At 37.8% G+C, this 13083-nt stretch overlaps 1 protein-coding gene across 4 annotated transcripts in view; it reads right to left on the bottom strand.

Moving 5' to 3' along the window:
* Positions 1-10005: 10005 nt before the first annotated feature.
* GDAP1 (ganglioside induced differentiation associated protein 1) overlaps positions 10006-13083 on the bottom strand; it is a 55549-nt gene continuing 52471 nt past the window's right edge. For all 4 annotated transcript variants that reach the window (XM_037039716.1, XM_037039715.1, XM_037039713.1 and 1 more), the window contains one exon: positions 10006-12834. In XM_037039716.1, the coding sequence (XP_036895611.1) occupies positions 12452-12834 (383 nt within the window). In that variant the 3' untranslated portion in view covers positions 10006-12451. The remainder of the gene's footprint in view (positions 12835-13083) is intronic.

Raw genomic sequence — 13083 nt, 5'->3', positions numbered from 1 at the left:
TTTCACCACTTCTATTCAATATAGTATTGAAAGTCTTAGCCACAGCGATATGACAAGAATAAGAAATAAAAGGCATCCAAATCGGAAAGGAGGGAACAAAACTGTCATTGTTTGCAGATGACAGGTAGTGTACATAGAAAATCGTACTGACTCCACCCAAAAACCTCTGGACCTAACAAATGAATTTGGCAAAACAGCTGCATAAAAGTCAATATCCAGAAATCAAAGGCACTTTTGTATACCAGCAATGAAACATCACAAACAAAAACCAGGAAAAAATTTGTGTTTGATATAGCAACAAGAAAAAGAAAGTACATAGGAATAAATCTAACCAAGGAGGTAAAAGACATGTATGCGTAGAAAGACGTGTGTAGAAAACTACACAACACTGAAGAAAAAAATCAAGGAAGACACAAACAAATGGAAATGTATACCATGTTCATGGATAGGAAGAATTAACATCATCAAAATGTCCCAAAGCAATTTATAGATTCAACGCAATTCCTATTAAAGTACCAATGGCATATTTCACAGACATAGAAGAAACACTTCAAAATTTTATATGGCACTATAAACAACCCTAAATACCAGCTGCAATTTTGAGAAAGAAAAGCAAAGTAGGAGGGATCACAATACCTGATATCAAACTACACTATAAGACCACTGTAATCAAAACAGCTTGGTACTGGCATAAAAACAGACACATGAACCAGTGGAACAGAACAGAGAGCCCAGAATTAAACCCAAGTCTCTACAGTCAATTCATAGTCAACAAAGTGGGCAGCAACATAAAATGGAGTAAAAATAGGCTCTTCAACAAATGGTGTTAGGTGAGCTGGACAGCTACATGCAAAAAAATGAAACTTGAACACTGACTTACACCATACCCCAAAATAAATTCAAGGTGGATAAATGACTTAAATATAAGCCATAACCCCATTAAAGTCCTGGAATAGAACATATGCAGGAAAATCTCAGATATTTCATGCAGCAACAATTTTACTGATATGTCCCCTAGAGTAAAGGACATAAAGAAAAAAAATAAACAAATGAGATCTCATCCAAATGAAAAACTTCTGCATGGCTAAAGAAAACAGTATTAAAATAAAAAGAGAACCAACAATATGGGAAAACATATTTGTCAATGATACCTCAGACAAGGGTTTAATCTCCAAAATGTACAAAGAACTTACATGACTCCACCCTAAGAAGACAAGAAACTCAATTACAAAATGGGCAAAGGAATGCACGGACACTTCTCCAAGGAAGATATGCAGAGGATCCAGAGACACCTGAAAAGAACCTCAATATCACTAGCTATCGGAGAGATGCAGATTAAACCACAATGAGATATCACTTCACACCAGTCAGAATGGCCATCATAAGCAAAGCAACAAACAACAGGTGTTGGAGAGGTTGTGGAAAAAAGGGCACACTAGTGCACTGTTGGTGGGATTGTAGACTGGTATAACCACTATGGAAAACAGTATGGAATTTTCTCAGAAAACTAAAAATGGAACTGTCTTTAGACCCAACAATTCCACTGCTAGGATTATACCCTAAGAACCCTGAAACACCAATCCAAAAGAACCTATGCACCCCAATGTTCACAGCAACACAATTTATAATAGCCAAGTGCTGGAAGCAACCTAGGTGCACATCAGTAAATGAATGGATCAAAACACAATGGTACATTTACACAATGCAATTCTATGCAACAGAAAGAAGGAAGGAGCTCACTCTTTGGGACAGCATGGATGAAACTGGAAAGCATTATGCTAGGTGAACTAAGCCAGGCGGTGAAAGACAAATACCATATGATCTCACCTTTAACAGGAACCCAAACAACAAAACAAACAAGCAAAATATAACCAAAGACACTGAAATAGAGGCAGATTGACAGTGTCCAGAGGGGAGAGGGGAGGGAATTTCAGAAGAATTTCAGGGGAAAAGCGGGAGGATTTACAGGAACAAGTATAAAAGACACATGGATGGAAACAAAGGGTGGGTGGAAATGGGAGGGAGCGGGTTGAGGGCTGAGTGTGTGGGCTGGGATGGGAGTAAAAGACAGAAAACTGTACTTGAACAACAATTAAAATTAAAAAAAGAATAAGAACTGTGCTTTTCAAACCTTCCTGGAAAACTGAAATCTACCTCAGGTCAGAGCTCTTCCCATGACTTGGCTGACTCCAGGCAAGAAGAGGAACTGCAGTTTCAGACCGCTGCGCTGAAGTGGATAGGCTCTTCCAAACAACGCGCTTGATTTAACCAAGTTTTGTCTGTTTAGGATTAAATAGCTCACTGTCGAAGCCTGTGTTCTTTAGTAACTGCCTTTTGGAGATTTACAGTTTCCTCCCCTAGGTACCAAGATCATTCAGTTCTGAAAAATAATTGCCCTTCTGATGATTGAGCAAGAAGAAGGAGGAAGAGGAGGAGAAGAGGAAGAATCTCCAGGATACAGAGAACTGTACAGTAATCGCCCCAGGGGAGGGTTGGGTGGGAAAGGTGGAGGAGGGTATGGGGGAATAAATGGTGATGGACATAGACCTGACTTGGGGTAGTAAACACATGATACATTGTACAAAAAAATACGAAGAATGCCTTTAGCATTTTTGTTTTGCAGATCTGCTGAATTCACACCCTCAGCTTCCATTTATCTGAAAAATGTTTTTACTTTACTCAGTTTTTAAGGGGTATTTTCTCCAGATAGGGATTTCTGAGGATTTTCCCCCATCAGCACTTTAAAGACATTTCTGTTGTTTTCTGACATCCACTGTTTTTGATGAAAACTCGGCAAACATTCATATTGGTATTCACTCACATGTTATATATCTTTTTCCCCCTCTGGCACCTCTGAAGTTTTTTTTTTTCCCCCGGCAGTCTGACTCTGGTGTGTCTAGGTGCATCTTTCTTGGTATTTGTCTTTCACTAAGCTCCACAGTTTTCTTGGATATGTAAGTCAACATTTTTCATCAAATTTAAAGAAATTTGGAATTCTTAACTCACAAATTTTTTCTGGCCATTTTCACTTTCCTCTTTTTCTCAGACCACTATAACACACACAGGGGTGGGCAAGAGGAGGCCTACAGTTAAAATACAAATAAAAATACAATAATTAATAAGTAATAATGCAAGAGTAAACTCACATACTCACAAATGTAAACCTACTTTTGCCTACCCCTGTGTATCAGAGGAGTTGATATCATCCATGTATCCTGAGGTTCTGTTTCTTTATCTTTCTTTACCATCCCCCCTGCTCTGAAGCTTCTCTGGTGAATTCTTCACCTCAGTTATAGTACTTTTTTTCAGATTTTTCATTTGGTTCTTTTTTATGCTTTTTATTTCTCTACTGAGATTCCTTATCTGTTGACTACTTCAGACTACATTTTCTTTTAATTCTATGAATATACATTGTTCTTTAGCTACTTTAAAGCCTGCTAAATTCAGTATTTGAATCATATCACATTGTGTTTCTGTTCACTACTAGTTTTTTGATTGACTGTGGATCCTATTTTCCTATATCTTTGAACATCTGGTTTTTTTTGGTTTTTTTTTACTGTTTACTGGACATTCTTAGTGATACATTAGAAAGACTCCGGATTCTGTTAGCTTTCCCTGAAGGGTATTGATTCTTGGTCAATTACTGGCTAGTAACCTTTAAACTGTGTAGGCTTGTTTTTACGCTTTGTTTAATAGGGGATACATAGAAACCTGAGATGTTTCCCAAGTACTTCTAATTGGCAGGACTTGGCTGTGAAAATCTGTCCCGCCTGCAGACCTTGTCAGGGCTGTGTTGTAAGCTTGTTTAGGGTGGGTGCAGAGCAGTGGTATTCAACTGAAGATGATTTTCTCCCTGGGTGACATTTGGCAATATCTGAAGACATTGTAGATTGTCACAACAGGAGATCAGTGGGAAGCTACTGGCATTTAGTGGGTACAGGCTAGGGATACTGCTAAATATCCTGCGATATACAAAACAGCTCTACACAAAAATTATCTGGTCAAAAATATCAAGAGTGTCAGAACTGAAAACCTCTGGTCTAACTTAAGCCTTATTCTAGGGCATGGTCCTTACCTTTGCTGGATGGATTAACCAGGTGTGGAGGCCGTCCACTCTGCCTGGAATGGACATCAATACCTTTAATCACTACTTGGGTTCTCTCTGCTGAGCTGCTCTGTGGTCAGTCTAAAGTAGTCATACTCTGAGCTGTTTTATTGATGGGAAGATTTTATTTTATTTTTTTTTACTTTTTAATCTTTTATCATTATCTAAACTCATGAAAAGATTATCTTTTTTTCTTTTCTTTTCTTTTTTTATTGTTGTTCAAGTACAGTTGTCTCAATTTTCGCTCTATCACTCCCACCCGCCCCAGCTATCCCCATTTCTCATCCTCAATCCTACCCTCCTTTAGCTTTGTCAATATGTCCTTTATACGTGTTCTTTAACAATCCTTCCTCCTTCCCCCCTCCCCCCTCCATTACCCCTTCCAACCTCCGCTCTGGTTACTGTCAGTTTGTTCTCAATTTCAATGTCTCTGGTTGTATTTTGCTTGCTGTTTGTTTTGTTGATTAGATTCTACCTATTGGTGAGATCATACGATATTTCTCTTTCACTGCCCAGATTATTTCACTTAGCACAATGCTCTCCAGATCCATCCAAGCTGTCACAGGGGAAGGAGCTCCTTCTTTCTTTGTGCTGCATAGTATTCCATCCTGTAAATGCACCACAGTTTTTTCATCCACTCGTTTACTGATGGGCACATAGGTTGTTTCCAGCACTTGGCTATTGTAAATTGAGCTGCAATGAACATTGGGGTGCATAGGTTCTTTTGAGTTAGTGCTTCAGAATTCTTAGGGTGTAGTCCCAGCAATTAAATTTCCAGGTCAAAAGTGAGTTCCATTTTCAGTTTTCTGAGAAAATTCCATACTGTTTTCCATAGTGTTTGCACCAGTCTGCATTCCCACCAACAGTGCACTAGGGTTCCCCTTTCTCCACAACCTCTCCAGCACTTGGTGTCTGTCACTTTGGTTATAATGGCCATTTGATGTGAAGTGGTATCTCACTGTGGTTTTAGTTTGTATCTCTCTGATGGCTAGTGAAGCTAAGCATCTTTTCATAGGTCTCTGGACCCTCTGTATGTTCTCTTTGGAGAAGTGTCTGTTCAAGTCTTTTGCCCATTTATTAATTGGATTGTTTGTCTTCCTGGTGTGGAGTCACGTGAGTTCTTTATGTATTTTGAAGATTTAAACCCTTGTCTGAGGTATCACTGGCAAATATGTTTTCCCAGACAGTTGGTTGTCTTTTCATTCTAATGCTGTTTTCTTTAGCTGTGCAGAAGCTTTTTATTTTGATGAGATGCCATTTATTTATTCTTTCCTTTATGTCCCTTCCTGTAGGGCACATATTGGTGAAAATAGTGCTGCCATGGAATATCTGAGATTTTCCTGGCTATGTTCTCCTGAAGGACTTTTATGGTATCAGACATATGTTTAAACCTTTTATCCATCTTGAGTTTATTTTTGTGTATGGTGTAATTTAGTAGTCAAGTTTCATTTTTTAGCATGTAACTGTCCAGATCTCCCAACACCATTTGTTTTTTTTGTTTTCTTTTTTGTTTTTTTAAAGATTTTATTTATTTACTTATCTTTAGAAGGGAAGGAGAGGGAGAGAAACATCAATGTATGGTTGCCTTTCATGCGTCCCCTGCTGGGAGTTGGCCTGCAGGGAACTGGCTTGCAACCCAGGCATGTGCCCTGATTGGGAATCGAACCGCGATCCTCTGGTTCGCAGGCCTGCGCTCAATCCACTGAGCTACACCAGCCAGGGCTCCAACACCATTTGTTGAAGAGGCTATTTTTATTCCATTTTATGTTACTGTCCCCTTTGTCAAATATTACTTGACCATAGAGATTTGGGTTTATTTCTGGGCTCTCTCTCTGTCCTGTTCCTTTGGTCCATGTGTCTGTTCTTATGCCTGTACCAAGCTGTTTTGATTACAGTGGCCTTGTAATACAGTTTGATATCAGGTATTGTGATCCTTCCTACTTTGTTCTTCTTTCTCAAAATTGCAGCAGCTATTTGGGGTTGTTTATGGTTTCATATAAATTTTTGAAGTGTTTGTTCTATATCTGTGAAATATGTCATTAGTATTTTAATCGGTATTGCACTGAATCTATAAATTGTTTTGGGTAGTATAGACATTTTCATGATGTTAAATCTTCCAATCCATGAACACAGTACATGCTTCCATTTGTGTATGTCTTCCTTTATTTCTTTCCTTTGTGTTACACAGTTTTCTGAGTACAGGTCTTTGCCTTCTTGGTTAGATTTATTCCTAGGTATTTTCTTTTTCTTGTTGCTACATCAATGAGATTCTTTTTTCTGGTTTCTATTTCTAATATTTCATTGTTGGTGTACCAAAATGACCTCAATTTCTGAATATTGACTTTCCTACTGTTTTTCCAAATTCACTTATTAGGTTGAATAGCTTTTTGGTGGACTCTATAGGATTTTCTCTGTACACTATCATGTCATCTGCAAACAATGACAGTCTTGCTTCCTCCTTTCCAATTTAGTGCCTTTTATTTCTTTTTCTTGTCTGATTGTTGTGGCTAGAACTTCCAATACTATGTTGAATAGAAGTCATCAAGTGGACATCCTTGTCTTGTTCCTGATCTTAGGGGGAAAGCTTTTAGTTTATATCCATTGAGTATGATGTTGGCTGTAGTTTTCTCATATATGGTCTTTATTACGTTGAGGTATGCTCCCTGTACTCCCTGTTTGCTGAGTGATTTTATCATAAATGGGTGCTGTACCTTATCAAATGCTTTTTGACATCTATTGATATGATCACCTTAACAGTGGTCAAAAGTTAAAAATGGAAAGCTTTGGAAGTAACATACTTTCCTTTAAGCACAATTTTTTTATTTTGTTTTGTTTTTGTCATTTCTTTAATTGTTGCTCAAATACAGTTGTCTCCATTTCCCACCTCCATTTTCCTCCACCCTACCCACCCCTACCTCCCACCCTCTGTCCCTCCCCTGATTGACTTTGTCCATAGGTCCTTTATATGTGTTCCTTGGCGACCCTATCCCTTCTCTCCCCCATTATCTCCCTCCCCCTTCCCTTAGGTTAAGGTCAGTTCATTCTTTATTTCCATTATTCTGGTCTTATTTTGCTCACCTGTTTGTGTTGTTGATTAAGTTCCATTTTAGGTGAGTTCATATGGTATTTCTCTTTCAATGCCTAGCTTACTTCATTTAGCATAATGCTTTCTAGTTACATCTATGCTGTCTCGAAAGGTGGTAGCTCCTTCTTTCTTTCTGCTGCATAGTATTCCATTGTGTAAATGTACCACAGTTTTTCATCCACTTATTTACTGATGGGCTCTAGCACTTGGCTATTGTAAATTGTGCTGCTATGAATTTGGAGTGCATAGGTTCTTCTGAATTGGTGTTTCAGGGTTCTTAGGGTATAATCCCAGTAGAATTGCTGGGTCAAAAGGCAGTTCCATTTTTAGCTTCTTGAGAAAATTCCATACTATTTTTCACAAGGTGGTAGCAGTTTGCATTCCCAACAAGAATGTAGTAGGTTCCCTTTTCCCCACCACCTCACCAGCACTTGTTGTTAACTGATTGGTTTACGATGGCCATCCTCACCAGTGTAAAGTTGTATCTCATTGTGGTTTTAATTTGTATCTCTCTAATGGCCATAATCCCAGATATTCCATGCAGCAGTATTTTCACCAATATTTCACCTAGAGCAAGGGACATAAAGGAAAGAATAAACAAATGGGGCCTTATCAAAATAAAAAGCTTCTGCAAGGCTAAAGAAAACATCAGCAAAATGAAAAGTGAACCTTCTGTATGGGAAAATATATTTGTCAGTGTTATACTTCAGACAAGGGTATGATCTCCAAAATATATAAAGAACTCACACAGCTCCACTCCAGGAAGACAAATAATCCAATTTAAAAAACTGGCAAAGGACCTGATGGGAGGACTTTTAGTTCATATTATTTTCTCAGTGTGAACCTTTACTTTCTTTTAAGCATTGAACTTAATAACTTCAGAATCTCTGAAAGTATACCATCATATTTTTATTATGATGTATATTTGATAATGTTTGTGTGACTATGTTAATATCAGATTCTAAATTCAAAAGATAATTTAATCTGATGACATAAAATGTTAGATGTACTGGTCACGTGCATGAAAAATTACCTATGTGATTAGGAATTAACTCATACATATGAATGTGAATATTGCTGTTGGTGTGAAAACCTGACCTTTAGCATTACATTTCATTACCATCTTATAATTTCATCCACACTACTGGTTTTTTTCTAATAATGGAGTTTAACAATAGCACAATATTATCACAAAGCCAATGTGTAAACAATGAATAAAGTGAAAGGCTAAAGACAAAACTTCTAACCTTCCCAAAGGAGTTTATGACAAGGTACTATGGATGAGATACACCACCCTTCTTGAATTAGAGTATTTCAAGGCCTATTATAAGCATGTTTTTTTCTCAAGCTTCACACAGCCTTGTCTTCTTGTACCTCAGCACCTGCTCTACCTCATCTGTACCTTCTGACCCACAAACCAGTCTTTTCTTCTTTCTAAGTCCACACTCAGCACTCAACTCAGAAGCAAGTAATAGAGGGTATTATTTTCATCAGCACGTTCTCTTTCTCATCCACACAAGAGTTCTTTCTCTCCCCCTCTCTTCTTTTTCATTTATGTAATACACAATTAAAGTTACTATCCTTACTCTAGAAATTATACTTCCTCACGTGGCTTTGGATCTACTACCTTACCTAGTAAAACACGGTTATTCTGAGAAATTAAACAATTAAGACATTCTGATTTGAATAGTGGAGAAAATAAAACTAGGCCAAATATTTGGCATAAACAAAATGTAGGTGATGTGTAAATACTACATTATTTATTGCATTAGTTTGACTTTTGTGTCTTTAACTGTGGTGTTTTTTTCTTTTCTGAAAATACTACAGAGTGACATATGCACTTGACTTTCCATGGGTATTCACAATTGTTCCTTTGTTGTTGTTTGCTCACTTGGGGAAAATAGGTCAACTTAATTTTCATTTAATTTGCTTTGCTCAATATAAAACAAAAGTATCAACAGTACTCGGTCTCTACTTGATGATTAGAATAATGGCTAAGCTTACCAAGCCTAGAAATATGGATGATAATTTGGATATTTATAATCTATAACTAAATAGAAGAAACAGAATTAGCTAAATCAAAGTATGCATAAATATCCTAAAAAGAGTAATATTCAAAACCCAGTAAACATCCAACAAAGTGAATTGGAAAAAATACGTTCTCAGTGTTTATCATTTTCATGCTGTCTCTTGTTAGGTGGCTGGCTGCAAAAGAGATCCCTAAGTAATCAGGATCTATGTGTACCTCTTTAAGGTGCCATTCATTTTCACCATGAAATTATGTGTATTTAAATAAATCATTAATCATTAATATTTTGTTATAAGAAATATATGGCATTTTATAGCTAAATATCTTGAATACCTAACTCCTGCTTGTTTTACTACCACCCACATTATGCTTTGATTGTAAATGAAACAAATGCATCTGTTTTCTCAAAAAGATTACAAAATTAATACTTGCAGTGTACATATTTATTTTTCCATTGCTTTTATTGATCTCACAGGCAGAATAGTATCTTGTTCTCTCTGTTACAATCAACAACACTAAAAATCTATGACTCTGGTGTCAATATCAATAACTACTAAAAATCAAGCAAGCAATTTACAACTATCTACAATTAAGAAAAATGGATTCCAAAGGCATATAATTGCTATGACAATAAAATAATATTTATGCATTAAGACACAAATAGCCAACATAAATTTAGTACCTCAGGCATTTTTCTAATTATGATAGCTACACAAAGTTGAGAAACTGAGGAGCACATCAGCCAGTCACCAGGAAAACACATAGAAGTGCTTATTTTGCTAATAGTATATGTTTAGCTCTTTAGCTTGACTTTGTGTGATAGTGTCATCCCTTCCAAAGCATCAGAAGAAATCAATAGTACATGTGCCTCAAGCTTTTCTACAGATGAATGATTTGATGAAGATGCCCTCATTTCAAAATTGAGGTCATTAATGTTTATCTTCAGTTGAAACATTTCAGAAGGCTTGTTGAACCTAAGAATGCCCAATCTCAGACTACTGGATGAACAGCGACATCTAGTGGTCATGATATCCATAAACAAACATTTAAAAAGTACAATATAATCTCCAGGGTAGCCATAGAACGAGTGAAATGGCCATGATGCATCATCTTTAATATTGACAAAGGAATATTTCCAATGAAGCTGTATCAGAAATTATAGATACTTCTTAGTACATTTTCTCTGATTTTGCAATGATACAAATTTAAGGAAAAGCCAGCACTGGGTTTCTAATCTTAATTCTTAATGAACAACCCTTGCATAGGTAAATAACTTCTGCAGATTCTTAGAAATATCCAATTTTAACTTCTTCATGTCTGAGTTTCTACTCTAACAGGGTAACAAATAACATTATGAACTACTGAATAATCCGTTTTGTGGATCTTTTATGGACACATGGACTAGAATGTTCCAGCAACAAATTTCACTGTATACAACAGTGCACCAAGGTGCAAAATTAAGACATTATAAAAGCTTCTAGGCTATTAATGACTGTTGGACTGAATTTACACTAGAGATGCTTTTAATTTTTTATAAACAGAGAATATCCAGTTCATCAAACTTTTCTGAAAGAACTGTATCATGAAATGGAATTATAGAATCCTTTGACCAACCAAAAAAAATCATTGTTTCCTAGTTATGACTATTCCTATTAATCAAAAATTCAGTCCAGTCTTTGGATATTTTTCCCAGCCATTCTGAGGCAGTCCAGGCAAGCTTATATTGTTCTCTGAAAACTTAGTTCCTTATGCTCTGTACATATTTTCTGCCAAAGACTGGACATCACTCCTAAGGCCTTTCTGCCCAGCTCTAGAAAAACTCTGTCTCCCTGTCACCATGAAGATTTTCCTGAGCCACACTGTATGATGCAGCTCCATGGTTGCTCATGGGATGCACTATGATCATCCTTCCACATGGACTGAGGCACGCCCTAAATTGCCTAGACATATATGAATGAATACTGATGGATGTTGCTATCTAACCATTCATTTCATCTCCCCTAAATTGTCTGCCAAGGGCTAAGACTAGATCTTCCTTTTCCTCTGTAACCTTCTAAAGCTTTGTTGATGATCATAAACAGATACAAGTCCTTGATAATAGTTTTTGAGTTAACACAACAGCCTTCCAAATGCAGAATGTGCATATTTAGTACTCCCAGATCATCAAAGTCCACTACCCAGTCACATACCATGCTAGTGATTAGCTGGACACTTACCAAATGCCACTTGTATGCATAAAAGGGGCTGTGGAGGCCAAGTCCCTAGTGACTGGACACAACAGTCCATAGGCACCATCAAATTGGGGAACCATGAAAAGAAAGGAACCATTTTCATATCACTTTAAATTTTCATGTAAATGCTAGGCAGACATGCTCCAGTGGGCATCTGTCACCCTAATATATAAGCAGTTAATCTTATTAAATCAATGCATGTGATTCATATGCATTTAAAGTTAACTCTAAAGTCAAATGTGAATATAAAGTCTGGGGTTTTCTCCAGCCCACTTCACCTAGTAACTACTTAGTCTTGTTTTCCCAAGGTTCTCAACTATAGGAGGATGCGTGGGCCATGGGTACAGGGCATCACAGTAATGCTTACTAAGGGGCCAGGCAGCCCTGAGTAGTTCTGGAGGCTCCTGAAAGTTGCGTTCTGCTGCTCTGCCCTATACAGTGAAGACCGTATTCATCCTTTCTCTCTCCCTCTGCCTCCCTTATTTCTGCCTGAAACTAGCAGGGCTAGCATGAAGCACTGCTGTGCCCTGCTGCTGTCTGAACCCATGCTGTGTAACAAAGATCACATCTGAACTCCAGGGAGAAATTCTGCTTACTACTCAACACTCAGCACACCTAGAAACTCTTAGATAAAGAGTTATGGGCAATCTCAGGTTATTATTACTGTCTGCTTGTAATAATAACCTCTGCCCCCACAAAATTTAGAACTTGAACTGGTTATTTTGAGTTCAAGGACTATTCTCAACCAATCACATTTATATACCTTAACCTTATGAGTATTTTAAGGGTAGATTAGTTCAGTTTAGAAAATCAGTAGTCTCAACACTACCAGCCCACAAAAAAAAATTTCATTGCCTCCTCTGCCCGCATAAACTACCCAAAGAATAAAGTAAAATAGCATTTTACTGTTGCTCGGGGTCATTCTCCCCTGGTCCTGGCAGAGTGGACAAAAGGTCAAGTTAAATGGTAGGGTGAATTGCCACCACTGGATCCCCACAAGCCTAGAAATAATTTGGTCTGGGTCTGAGTGCTAATATCATGCTTCCAAGTCTCTTTCTGAACAGCATAAAAGCAAAATATCCCATTCCTGCAAGCAAACCAACCACAAGGGTGGTGCCAAGAACTTTTGGGGCCCTTTTCTTGGCCACCCGGAGTGCTGTCGGCAGCACCGCAGAGATTAATATATTGTTGACATGCCCTAAAACCTTGTTAAATGTTTTTCTCTTCAAGACACGCTCATAGTATGTTTCCAAGTTGGGTCGCTTTCCATTTCCCCAGTTTCTCCTTGCAAACCCCAGGAACTTCAGTCGATGCAATGTGACAGCGAGCGAGACATCTGCCAGGGTGAAGGACTCTCCACAGAGCCAAGGTTGGCGGCCCTCTTCTAATCAGAAAAAGGGACACAGAGCGTTAAGGACAAGCACAAACAGACTCTAACTGGTGTCTTTCATCTCAGTCTTGAGGGCAAGTGTGAGCATAGAAGGAGATGAAAGCCATGGTACATTTTCTTGACAATCATACTCAGCAAATAATTTTATGCTAAAAACAAAGTCCATGAAAATGTATCCCAAGCTAAGGGAGTCTTGACTTCTGCCAGTCACCTAAGTCCCTAAGTGAAACTAGGGTCACTTGA

This window comes from Sturnira hondurensis, unplaced genomic scaffold (genome assembly GCF_014824575.4).
Source record: "Sturnira hondurensis isolate 20B ecotype Veracruz unplaced genomic scaffold, ASM1482457v3 Scaffold0025406, whole genome shotgun sequence".
Classification (NCBI taxonomy): domain Eukaryota; kingdom Metazoa; phylum Chordata; class Mammalia; order Chiroptera; family Phyllostomidae; genus Sturnira; species Sturnira hondurensis.
The sequence above is the reverse complement of the archived record's forward strand: the minus strand, read 5'-3'. Positions and strand labels throughout refer to the sequence as shown.